General features: G+C 47.0%; 1 protein-coding gene across 3 annotated transcripts in view; it reads left to right on the forward strand.

The window, feature by feature from the left end:
* The window catches only part of NBR1 (NBR1 autophagy cargo receptor), a 29,498-nt gene extending 17,084 nt beyond the window's left edge, over positions 1 to 12,414 (forward strand). For 2 of the 3 annotated variants that reach the window (XM_029926881.1, XM_029926880.1), the window contains exons 11-21: positions 649 to 808; positions 901 to 1,191; positions 2,098 to 2,247; positions 2,734 to 2,809; positions 3,437 to 3,547; positions 3,736 to 3,900; positions 5,155 to 5,575; positions 6,308 to 6,402; positions 7,059 to 7,116; positions 7,713 to 7,821; positions 10,703 to 12,414. In XM_029926881.1, the coding sequence (XP_029782741.1) occupies positions 649 to 808; positions 901 to 1,191; positions 2,098 to 2,247; positions 2,734 to 2,809; positions 3,437 to 3,547; positions 3,736 to 3,900; positions 5,155 to 5,575; positions 6,308 to 6,402; positions 7,059 to 7,116; positions 7,713 to 7,821; positions 10,703 to 10,876 (1,810 nt within the window). In that variant the 3' untranslated portion in view covers positions 10,877 to 12,414. The remainder of the gene's footprint in view (positions 1 to 648; positions 809 to 900; positions 1,192 to 2,097; positions 2,248 to 2,733; positions 2,810 to 3,436; positions 3,548 to 3,735; positions 3,901 to 5,154; positions 5,576 to 6,307; positions 6,403 to 7,058; positions 7,117 to 7,712; positions 7,822 to 10,702) is intronic. The other variant, XR_003904350.1, reaches the window with a different exon arrangement.
* The last annotated feature ends 27 nt before the right edge of the window (positions 12,415 to 12,441 follow it).

Genomic DNA, 12,441 nt, shown 5'->3' on the forward strand with positions numbered 1-12,441 from the left:
CTAGTTCTGTTATTTTTGGACCTTTATCCTCACCGTACTTTTTCAGCTCAGGAGTCATCTCTGTCTTGTTTTTCAGAAATTTTTAGAGGTATCTGGGTGGCCCAGTCAGTTGAGTATCCAACTCTTGAGTTGTGACCTCGCTGTTTTGGAATCGAGCCCCAAGTCAGGCGCTGCTCTCAGAGCACTGAGCTTGCTTGGAATTCTCTCACTCCTTCTCTCTCTTCCCCTTACCCGCTCATGCACACATGTGCACGCACACTCCCTCTGTCAAATAGATACACTTTTTTTTAAATTATAATTTTTTTTGAAAAAAAATTTTTTTTCAGTAACATCGACACCCAGCATAGGGCTCAAACTCACAAACCCAAGATCAAGGGTCACATGCTCTTCCAACTGAGCCAGCCAAATGCCCACAAAGATTTTCTTTTTAAGTAATCTGTGTACCCACCATGGGCTCGAACCTACAACCCTGGGATCAAGAGTGTCGCACGTTCCACTAACTGAGCCAGCTGGGCGCCCACTGTTAGTATTCTGTTTAAGGCAGGTGCGTTAGTATGTGAAGAGTCGCTGTCAGCCTCTTGACGCGCAGTGTTAGATATTCAGAAGCCATTGTATCCACCACAAGTGACCATCCGAATTTCTGTTCAGGCTCCCTTTGCAGCCCTGTGCCCCCGTCATGCCAACCCTCAGTGCGGCATTTGTGGATGAGAATTTGCCTGATGGGACTCACCTCCAGCCAGGAACCAAGTTTATCAAACACTGGAGGATGAAGAATACAGGGAATGTCAAGTGGAATGGAGACACAAAGGTATTTTTTTTCCCCACAGAAGGTGAAGACATGATTGGAAGTGGCAGTGCTCAGCTGACAAGCTTTCTTTCTCTTGTCACTGTTCTTTCCAGCTCAAGTTCATGTGGGGGAACCTAACGCTGGCTTCTGCAGAGAAGAAGGATGTCCTGGTTCCCTGCCTGAAGGCCGGCCATGTGGGCGTTGTGTCCGTGGAGTTCATCGCCCCAGCCTTGGAGGGAACGTACACTTCCCATTGGCGTCTTTCTCACAAAGGCCAGCAGTTTGGGCCTCGGGTCTGGTGCAGTATCATAGTGGATCCTTTCCCCTCCACGGGGAGCCCTGAGGACATTGCCAAGGGCATGATTGGCTCAAGCAAAGCCGATAAGCTCACTCGCCAGAAAGAGGTGAGCATTGGAAGGGGAAGCTAAAGCCAAAACAGCTCACTCGCAGCCGGTTGTTCCTCCAGACATCTGGAAGGCGTAGCCCCCCTCGCCAACACGTCAGTATGCTTATATTAGGCCTAGTCCTCAAGGGCTTTGTTTGCCTGTCCTTAGGATCTTGGTGCAGGTGTCCCTCGGTGCTTTTGTGGCTCTTTGTGGCGATCTTTGGCCAGCTTCTGCCGCAGGAGGGAACTGGGCGGCCCGGCCGGTGGAACTGCCAGACCGATGGCTTTGCTCCCTCACCCTTCCCTCTCCTGAACGTCCCACGTGTGGCTTCCCTAACTGCTAGTGAAGTCGTGCCCTAGTTTTTAGTTGGTGCAGGCTTTTAAAGCAACTTCCCTTTATTAGAGTGTTACTAGTTTTTAGAGCATTTTACTGCTTAGGTTTAGTAAACTAAAGTTAATGTCTTGCTCTTGACTGTCACCAATTATGGTTAATCCAACTTGTCATTAAAGGAAGCTAAGTGAAGGGAGTTCTTACTTTTGCAACTTTTCTGTAAGTCTAAAATTACATCAAAACAAGTTTTAAAACACGTAGAGGATGGGGCACCTGGGTGGCTCAGTTAAGCATCCAACTTCGGCCCGGGTCATGATATCGTGGTCCATGGGTTTGAGCCCCATATCAGGCTCTGTGCTGAAAACTCAGAGCCTATAGCCTGCTTTGGATTCTGTGTCTCCCTCTCTCTGCCCCTCCCCCCTCACACTCTGACTCTCAAAAGTAAATAAACATTGGAAAAAATTAAAATTTTTTTTTTTTAAATAAAACATGTAAAGGTGCAGTAGTGCCTCTTTTTTTAGGGAGGCAGCTGCCACCTTACCTTTTGTGTTCAATTGAGGGCCTAACATTTGTCCTGATGGTTTGTCTGCATAGGAAGCTTTTCTTCTGGCCAAAGAAGAAAGTCAGCTTGATGAAGTAACTGAGCAGACTCAAGGGATAGGATCCTGCATCCCACAGAAGACAAAAAATGCTGCCAGTGAGAGGGAGCTCTACATCCCCTCGGTGGACCTACTGACTGCCCAGGTGGGAGACAGCCCTTTGGGGGCAAGAGACAAGGCAGTGGACAGAGTCCCTGCCCCATGGGGGAGAAGGTGGTATAACCACAGGCAGTGCCCAGCAAGTTAGCCATGTGCCCACTTGGATCCAGTCAGATGCACAGAGTGGGAAGGAGGTCACCTGTGGAAGGAGCCCCTCTGAACTACGCATTTCCCCTGGGAGCAGGGAACTCGGTCTTGTGCTTCCCCACAGCTTCCCTTCAGTGGTCTCTTCATGTCTGCATCTCTGGTTCATTTTCACCCCCCACTGCATCTTTCTCTCTCCCCTGCCACTTGGTTATTTGAACACCTAGCTCCCATTTCACTCTCCTTGATTTCGCTCGACTGAGGCAAGGCAGAAATTTGAACAGAATCCCAGAAGGTGTGATACCCAGTGGCCTACAAGTCCCAGCAAGACAAAACATGGCTCCGGCGTCCGCTGCCAGTAGCCTGACATTGCCGTGTTTTCCTCCAGGACCTGCTGTCCTTTGAGCTGTTGGATATCAACATTGTCCAAGAGTTGGAAAGAGTGCCCCACAATACTCCCGTGGGTAAGAATGTCATTCAGCCCATATTGTTTATTAACAGACACAAAAGTGCTGCACCCTAGACTCTGGTAGGTAGTATCTTACTCTGAGGAAATAGATGACAAAGATTTCTCCCAACATGTGACATTAAACTTGCACCCATGGGTCCATCCATGTCCCTTCTTTTTTCTGTTGTCTGTCAATGATACATGGTAGTGTAAGACTTCCCCACAATAAAGGAGACTCTTGGGGCACTTGGCTTCCCAGTTGGTGGAGCGTGAGGCTCTCGGTCTCAAGGTTGTGAGTTTGAGCCCCACATTGGGTGTAGAGATCACTTAAAAATAAAATCTTTAAAAAGTGAGGTAGGGGGAGCCCTCTTCTCCATTCTTCTCTAAACATTATGTCCTTTTGTCCCTTTACATTCCTGGCCATGGTTTTGAAGGCCAGATGACTGAGCTTTCCTGCATTCACTGATCTGAGATACTTCCACACCTGATGATGTGGAGAATTTCCTCACAACAGGCCTTGAAGCCTTCCTAGGTTTATTTTAGCCCTGCAGGAGGCAAAAAACCTGCAAGCTGCTGCTTCTGGACCATGTTGATGACATGATGCTTTTTCTTGGTTGATGATTCTTCTGTCTTCATTCTGCAGATATGACTCCCTGCATGTCTCCTCTGCCGCACGACAATCCTCTAATAGAGAAGCCAAGCTTGGGGCAGATACAGGAAGAGAGCGAAGGGGCAGGATTTAAAGCACTTCCTGGTAGGGGCTTCAATATTTATGAAGTATTTGTATTGTCCCCGTGGGTGTTATACCCTTTTCACACATACTCCCTCCTGACCCTCACATGGCACAGATAGCCACGGCTGTCCCTCGGCCTGGCGTCAGCATGGGGACGAGACTGGAGGAAGCTCCTCAACACCAAGGGCAGACAAGCTTTTGTCTTTCAGAGCCCACAGCATCAGTAAAGAGGAAGGCTGAGAACATCGCCTCACTGGAGGAAGCAGAAGATGACCTGAGTGGGACTCAGTTCGTGTGTGAGACAGTAATCCGATCTCTTACCTTGGATGCTGCCCCAGATCACAAACCGCCTTGCAGACAAAAGTCCCCACACAGTGAGTGTCCCCGGGTTCCCCCACCTAGCAGGGCAGTGCTTGAATTGTGGCTGCCTGACCAGAGTAGGAAGAAGCGCTCTTCCTCGCTGACGGTGGAGGTTAGGTGATCTTTGTTAGAATTCAGATCATGGTGGTTTTTTTTAGACTCCACACACTCTGCCCGACATTTTAATTGTAGCCTCGAGCAAAGCAGCCACCATAACTCATGTTCACACTTTCTCAGGGGCAGAACCACAGCTGCACGACTCAGAGAAACAGCAGCCGCTTGTGCTGCCTGGATTTTGCCATGAGGAGTCATCCTGTAAGTGGACAGCACTCCTCCGCAGAGACCTCCGTTGGCAGCTGAGTTGTGTCCTTTTTCTAGGGACACAGGACAACAGATATTTCTAGATAAAATATGTAGAGTCCATACTGTGTATTTCAAGAACTATCCAAAAATTCAGTTCTAGTGCATCAAAATAATGGGGGGAAATCTCTTGTGTTTAAAATGCATGTGTGTGCACGCGCACGCGCGCACACACACACACAGGAAGGTGGGCAGGGGGTGTGATAATAAGTAGGTGATGGGTATTGAGGGCACGTGTTGTGTCGAGCACTGGGTGTTACATGTAAGTGAGTAATCCATAAATTCTACTCCTGAAACCTAGATTACACTGTAAGCTAACTAGAAAAGGTAATGTAAAATAAAGCTGAAACTAACTCAATAAATGGAAATAAAATACACAACACACTTACTTCAGCCACATACACTTACATACAAATGCATAACAAAAACATCCAGAAGGACTTAACACCAAAAGGTTCCCAGTAGTTATCTCTGATAGGATTATAGGTATCTTTCTTTTCCCCTCATCCATGTTTTACCAGTTTTCTACCATGACTACCCATTACTTTGCAAAGAAAAGGGGGAAAGGAGGCATACAGTCTGGCAGTGCTCCCCACCTAGGATTTTCTCTTGTTAGAGCACCGGTAGCTAGGATATTAGTTTTGATTTGTTTTTAAGATTCATGGTGCTTCTCGGAAGCCTTGGTGTCCCGAGCTTCGGTTCTTCCTGGCTTTGCACAGGCTTCAGACTTAGAACGTGGCCGTAACTGAGGTTCTGGCAGCAGCCCTTCTCTCTGGGTTCATCCTGGTTCATCCTCATCCTCTGGGTTTCATGACTGTAGCCCATGACCCACAGGCTTTATCAGGTAAGGGCAGCACCAGCAGCTGCTTCTTAGCTGTAGCTGAAAATCGATTGCTTTCATCCTTTAGTGAAATTTGCCTCCCCTGAAGAGGGACCACTTGGAGATGAGCAGGAGGAGGTTGTCCATGTGGCTGAAGAAGCTGTCGTGGAGGAGCACGTAGAGGAGGAGGAGGAGGAGGAGGAGGAGGAGCTCAAAGATGAAGTTCAGAGTCAGTCCTCTACTTCTTCAGAGGATTACATCATCATCCTGCCCGAGTGCTTTGACACCAGCCGCCCGCTGGGGGACTCCATGTACAGCTCTGCGCTCTCACAGCCAGGCCTGGAGCGCGGGACTGAAGGGCAAGCCAGGGTTGAGGCTGGGGAGAGGCTCGCTGCAGGGGAGGACCAGCCGCAGGGACAGAGCATCAACGACATCCTCATGACCTCACAGACTCTGGACACCGTGCCCCTAACCCCAGAGGTGGTGGGGCCTCCACCACAGCTGCCCAGGTACCATCCACACCCCCCTCAGCTGGGCTGTTCTTCGCAGGCGGAATAGAGAGGAAAGGACTCCATCTCAAGTCCCGGTTTTGGTCAGCATGGGAAGAGATGATGTCCCTTAACAGTCTGAATTTAGATGAATAGCAGGTGCATTTCCCAGAATTTGCGGATTTTGCATTTAAAGAAATGCTTGTTTTAGTTAATTATCTGAGTACAGTCTATTTGTCTTGGTCCTTGAGAGCCAGTTTTTAAACAAACATCCCTGGATCTTCTTTCACTGTTCAGTTGACTCATGGGTGAAGGCAACCGAAACTTATTTTCATGTTCACCCAAACAGTGTAGTAGGAAGCTTAATCTATTGTGGAAAAAGTACACTCTAAAATCAGAAAACAAGTATTTTTAGTTATCTGCTCATCTGCCTGGGTCATTGCTCCGTCGTAGTGACAGTGGAGCCGTGACCGGAACTTAAACCACTCTGTCAGGGAGGCAGGCATTTCCCTTTACCACTTGGTGCGGCAGGTAGTGGCCCGACTGAAGCTGGGCTTTGTAGCTTGACTGTGGCTGAAGAGGAAACCCAGAAGTAGAATGAGCCCTTTCCACGCGATCCCTAAATTCAGACAGGAGACCTGGGTCAGAAATGTGATGTCAAGAACGGGGCGCCACCGTGCCATGTTTACCGTCTCTCCGCCGTTCCCATAGGTGTCTTTTCAACTGACTTGCAGTGTTATGTCTTTCCAAAAGGAGCCCTCCTTGTGCACAGCATGATGGTTCCCCAGGAGTGGATTTACCAGTTATGATACCAGAAGTTTCTTCAGTCCCTGATCAGATCAGAGGAGGTAATGACCAGCCTGAGCTTTCTTTCCTTTTCTGTGCTCCTTTCTAATGAAACCGGGTGTAAAGGGGCACCGTGTCTCTGTGACTCCTTGGCATTATTTGGAAACTTGCCCTTTCTTTCTCTCTGTGCCCCTCCCTCATAGTTTCCTATTCTCTATTAAATATTCTTAATATTCTTGAAGTGAGACCTCACAGCGGTGAGCATTGGGCTGCAGTGGGAGCACGGGCAGTGGAGCCAGACCAGGCTAGATTCCAGGCCCAGCTCCACCTCCCCTCCCTGTGTAACCTTGCAGCAGGTCACCACCTGCCAGGCTGTTTTCTAAGACAATAGCACCTTGATGTTGCTAGTAGACCTTCCCACCCTTCCTCAAAAAACAAAACTGAGTTTTGTACTGAAAAATTAATAAATGGTTGTGATAGGATTATAGAATTTTTCTGATTCAATAAACAGTCACCTTGCATTGCATTCTGGACAGTCGGTCCCCTTTATCACTTAAAATCACCTGCAAAATTTCCCAAATGGTAAAAACAAACACAAAAAAACGACTAAATGCTGTGATCAGATTGCTGCCTGCCTCCCAAAAATAGCTTCACGCTGAGTTAGGAAACACAGGCACCTGTGGACGCTACGTCTAACCAGCAGCTCTTTTGCTTTTAGAGCCCAGAGGCTCATCAGGACTTGTAAACAGCAGACAGAAGAGCTATGACCACTCAAGGTAACTCGACCTTGTGCAGCCTCTTCTTCAGAAGCAGGTGGATATCCCAGTATTGCTTCTGCTTAGAGCGTTCATCTTCCAGACCAGTGCCCTCAAGTTCAACTTCCCCTTAGTACCAGAGGAGAAGGCAGGAAAGTGAAGCCCACTGTGCATCCTCATAATGGTTTCTTAGACCTACCCGCCTCTCTGCTCCCAGTCAGCTCAGAGCAGTGGCAAGCTGGGCTCCTCCCTATAGTTTGCAGAAAAAGAAAAGCACATTGCCTCTGGAGGTGTTTCCTCTGAGATGGTAATTGCGCAGACTCTGCCAGTCCTCCTCTGTGCCCTTGACCATGTAATTTTCAGCTGGGACACAAAGCTGGTGCACTAACCAGAGGGTGCGTTTTCTGCCCGGCCTTATCTTGCAGCAGTAGAACGGGGCTCAACATCAATCCAAGATTTGTAGCTCTAAAACTAATAGGAAGATGATCACATCCTCTTTCTACATCTGACTTTCTCAAGGAAATCCATTTTCTTTCAAGGATTAGAGCCCACATTATCTTGTAGGAAGATAACTGGTTTGGGGTATTTTAGGGAGATCATTCGGTTTCCCTCTCCAGGCAGCAGCACCAGGGGAGCGGCATTGCTGGAGGATTGGTGAAGGGGGCTCTGTCCGTTGCTGCTTCTGCATACAAGGCCTTGTTTGCCGGGCCGCCCGTCACTGCCCAGGTCAGTGTATGTTTTATTTTCCTGTAGCAAAGCTAAGCCCCCAGTGAAAATGATGCTGTCTCTCTAGTTGGAGAGTAGTATAGCCTTCTGCCACCTTCTAGCTGTATGACTTTAGCTGAGTTACCTGAGGGAGGACAGGAAAAAGATCTAGTGTTTGTTGAGGACCTGTCGTGTGTGGGGAGCTCTTCCAAGTACCAGCGCTACAAGGCGAAGAAGACACCAGCCCCTGCCCAAAGACGGGGAAACAAGCAACGTACGCAGACTTCTGCAGGGCGGTGCAGGATCCCCTGCTGGGGCTCTCGGGTGGGATGGCTCGGCCTGCTGTGGCCCATGCGTGCGTGCGTGGGGCAGGAGAAGGCTTCCTGGTAGATGATGCCTGAATTGAGTCCCCGAGAACAAAATAAGCATTTGGCAGGAAAGAGGAATAGAGAGAGCATTGCAGGCAGAGCCTAGCCAGTAAAAAGACTTGTAAATGTGACTCTGAAATGTGAATTTGGGCTGGGAAGAAAAGACCGACAGAGCAGGTGAGGTGCTCCATTAAGAGGTTTGGGTGTTACTTTAAGGGTAATGGGAGGAGCCAGTGAATGAGTTTTAAGGAAATAACTAACATCAGATTTGTACCTAGTGAGAGAACTCCACTATAGTGTGGAAGTTGGGGGAGCCCTAAAGATATCTAGGGGCACCTTGGTGGCTCAGTCAGTGAAGCATCCGACCGACTTCAGCTCAGGTCATAATTTCACAGTTTGTGAGTTTGAGCCCCATGTCAGACTCTGTGTGGAGAGCCTGGAGCCTGCTTCAGATTCTGTGTCTTCCTCTGTCTCTGCACCTCCCCTGCTCACACTCTGTCTCTCCTTCAAGAATAAATAAACGTTAAAAAAAATTTTTTTTTAAGAAATCCATTTGAGGGGCTCCTGGGTGGCTCAGTCAGTTAAGTGTCCAATTCTTGATTTCAGCTCAGGTCATGATCTCATGGTCTATAAGATTGAACCCCATACATGGCTGCGAGCTGACAGCACAGAACTTACTTGGGATTCTCTCTCTCCCTCTCTCTCTAAATGAATTTTTAAAAATCCATTTGAGAATCCAAGTGTAGATGGAAAAGAGGGGCAAAAGAGAAATGGCAGAACTCGAAGACCATGAGTAAGAAGCTGGAAAGAGGTCAAAGAGGAATCCCATGTTTCTGACTTTAGGCAGTCAACAGTACCATTCATTAGGATGTGTAAGAAGGATATAGTTGGGCAGGGGGAGAAGAAAATTCAGTACATTTTGGATGGTGTGGAATTTGAGGCATGTCTGGGTAACGTTACCCACAGTGCAGTTGGGCATGTGCACATGGCTCACAGAGGAGAGATTTGGCCTGGAAGTAAAGTTACTCGCATAGGTTATAGCAGAAGCCATGCGATTGGGTGAGTGTTGCCAGGAAAAAGGGGTGTAAAGTAGGAAGCAGCCTTTAAGGATCCTGGAAAGGAGGGCCCTGCAAAGAAGACAGAGAACTAGGAGGAAAATCAGAGTTCTGTGCTGGGGCTCCGGGAAGGGAGCTTTAATGAAGAGGTTGTCGTGATCAGTGCTACAGAGAACAGGGAGCAAGTGGAAAGGACTTGGAGAGTGCAGGTGCACCTCCCTTTCCCATAGCTGGGCCACAAGGGGGAGAGCGTGAAAGCTAGGACGCATAAGGCAGAGGGAGGGCAGAGGGAGACGTTTCTATGGTTGGGCAAGCCAGTGGTAAAGGAGGTTAACAGTCAAGATGAGAGAGGATAAAGGGCACCTGGGTTGCTCAGCTAGTTCAATGTCTGGCTCTTGATTTTGGCTCAGGTCATGATCCCAGGGTCGTAGGATCGAGCCCCATGTCAGGCTCCTTGCTGAATGTAGAGCCTGCTTGGGATTGTCTTTCTTTTTCTCTCTCTCTCTTTCTCTTACTCCGTCTGCCCCTCTTCTCCATGCACTTTTTTTTTTCTCTCTCTCTAAAGACAAAATAATAATAAAAAGATGAGGGAGGATAATTTATAGACATTTCAGAGATAGAGGTAACGAGCTAGCAAGCAAAGTACATGTGGAAGGATTAACCTGGAAAGGAGACTGGATAATTTATTTTGAAATAAAAGGGAAAGAAGAGAGGGTTACTAAAAGGGTTAGGTGTAGAGAGAAATGCCAGCGACTGTGCTCCACATGCTTACACTCTTTCTTCTTAATCCTCCCAACAACCCTGCAGAATAGGTATTTTATAGCTCCATTTTCATACATCAGAGAATTAATTGGTAGTCAACATAGTTGGTAAGTAAATAGTGTTAGAGTGATCCAGAGTGTTAGGATTTAAGAAGTTATGTGTCCACCACAGAGCTTGACCTAAAGACGGAGGTAAATGAATGTTTGTTTCCTCCTTTGTAGATTGCCTCTGTTCTGTTAAAAGGGAGGAAAATGCCAAGAAAGTCACCCAAGATGTAATTTCCCAAAGAGTTTTTTGTTCAGCTCCTTTGCACATCTGACCAGACCCTCTTCCAATAACAGTCTTTGCTTCTGCTTGTCCCATCCCCACAATTACCTTTATCTTCATAGTGTTTCCAGTGCTTATTTGCATCTTTTCCTTCATCAGGCCAAAGAATGCTTCTTTGGGAAAGCCCCCCCCCCCCCCCCCAAGCATCCTCCTCGCGGTTCTGAGGACAGTTCATTAGTTTCCATAGATACCGAATCTCGAGCCGCCCAGTCCCAGTGCTTCCTCAGAAGGCCCATTAGTGTCGGGTGGACAGGAGCACCGTACCCTTGCAGTGAATTCCCTGATATTTGTAACAAATCTGGAAAGATTCGTATGATTTACAAGATACTAACAATTTACAAGGCACATAAATGATACAGAAAATGTTCTGCTTTTCTTGATTATACACAGCCAGTAGTTTCTGAAGATCAGACAGCAGCCCTGATGGCCCATCTCTTCGAAATGGGATTCTGTGACAGGCAGCTGAACCTACGGCTGCTGAAGAAACACAATTACAACATCCTGCAGGTTGTGACAGAACTGCTTCAGGTCAACAACAATGACTGGTACAGCCACCGCTACTGAGGAGTGACCTCGTATTAAATGACTTTGCCTGCTGCTCAGTTTATTCTGTCCTTGGGGTGTGGGGGAGAATCCCTTGCTCATTTTTTAATCCGATGAATCTATCTCAGCCCATCATTGCGTTATCAAGACAGCACCTGCATTACAGTATTTTGGGGGGAGCAAATCAAAGACCAGAACTTCAACAGAGACATTGAGTGAGCTGTAGGAAAACGTTTTTCAGTTGATTTGGATAAAGCTCCTTTTCTCCATTTTAGTGCATTGAAGAGTATAACTTGAACTTTCTATAGAATCTTTTTTTTCTTTCTGCTTGTATTGAAGTTGAGTATTTTTCTTTGGTTAAATGTGGATGTTTCTATGGGGATATCTGTTGGCAGTTTTTAAAAGAAATTAACCTTGGAAGTTGTTTTCAAGAATTCTTACAATTTTTCTAGCCTGCCCCAAGCCCCATAGCTGTCCGGTATTGAAATGACACCCAGAGCCCCAGAGGAATGGTGTTACTCTTCCTTTCTCAAGGACAAAGTCCATTCCCTTGCGGGACTGAGCAATGGGCCCCTCTTGTCTAAAGACCCGACTGGTATATTCAGGAAGATCTGCCGTCTGGGTCTCTGCAACTTCGATGAGAGGAGGAGGGAGTGTGCTCATTAACCCACCAGCACCTACTTACTGAGCAGTGTTTACTGTAGTAGTTTTGCATACCATATTTCTTTATTTAAGGGAGCAAATTTAGGTATTGTGAAATATTTCGCTAATCCTATAGAGGAGGAGAAAACTTGTATTAAAGGGAAAATATGTGTAACGGTTACCATTTTTCTTAATGTCAAGGCAGATGTTCTTTACAGTGTAGTGAGGGGAGATAGAAACGAAAATGAAAGGCAAAGTTAGGTCAGGGGCAGACAAGTGTGTGTGCAAGGCATAGGAGATCCTGACGATTTCCTGAATGTTTGAAATCTGCTCAAAGGTATCTAGAACAGGAGGAGGCGGTTTTGCAAAACTTGGATGCAGGCACATTCTGAAAAGGTTTTGGTTTAACCCCAAAATGTAGGAGAAAGCTTGCTGCCAGGGGCCCAGGTCGTCATTCTGTTTACAGAAAGGAGTCTTTGGTACAATGGGTGAAGAAAAAAGGTAACAGAAAACACTAAAAGCTAGTATTCATGAAAATGACTTCCAGAAAAAGATTTACCCTCATCCGGGCGGGGGAAGGGTAGTAAACTAGTATTATTTAACCTGGTTGGTATTTATAATGAATGGTGATGTTAATTAATCATTAGCCATCATGATGTTTATTTACAGTATAATTCTTGACCTATTCAATAAACCAAAATTCAGACTGCAAACCAACCAAGCTGTTCGTTATTTAAAACGCTTTTATCGGGGCTTCTGGGTAGAGGCTGAGCTGCAGGGTGTGTGTAATTAATTGGTTGATATCGGACGAGACCTGTTGTAACCTCCTGAGTCATATTGTTGGGGTCCAGTCGTCCGTCCGGTTGTACTTGTACATAACCGTTTAAAGAATGTGAAATAAAGGTTCTTTGAAGCAGCGTCTGAGCCGAGGGGTGATCTCTAAA

This window comes from Suricata suricatta, chromosome 17, assembly GCF_006229205.1.
Source record: "Suricata suricatta isolate VVHF042 chromosome 17, meerkat_22Aug2017_6uvM2_HiC, whole genome shotgun sequence".
Classification (NCBI taxonomy): Eukaryota; Metazoa; Chordata; class Mammalia; order Carnivora; family Herpestidae; genus Suricata; species Suricata suricatta.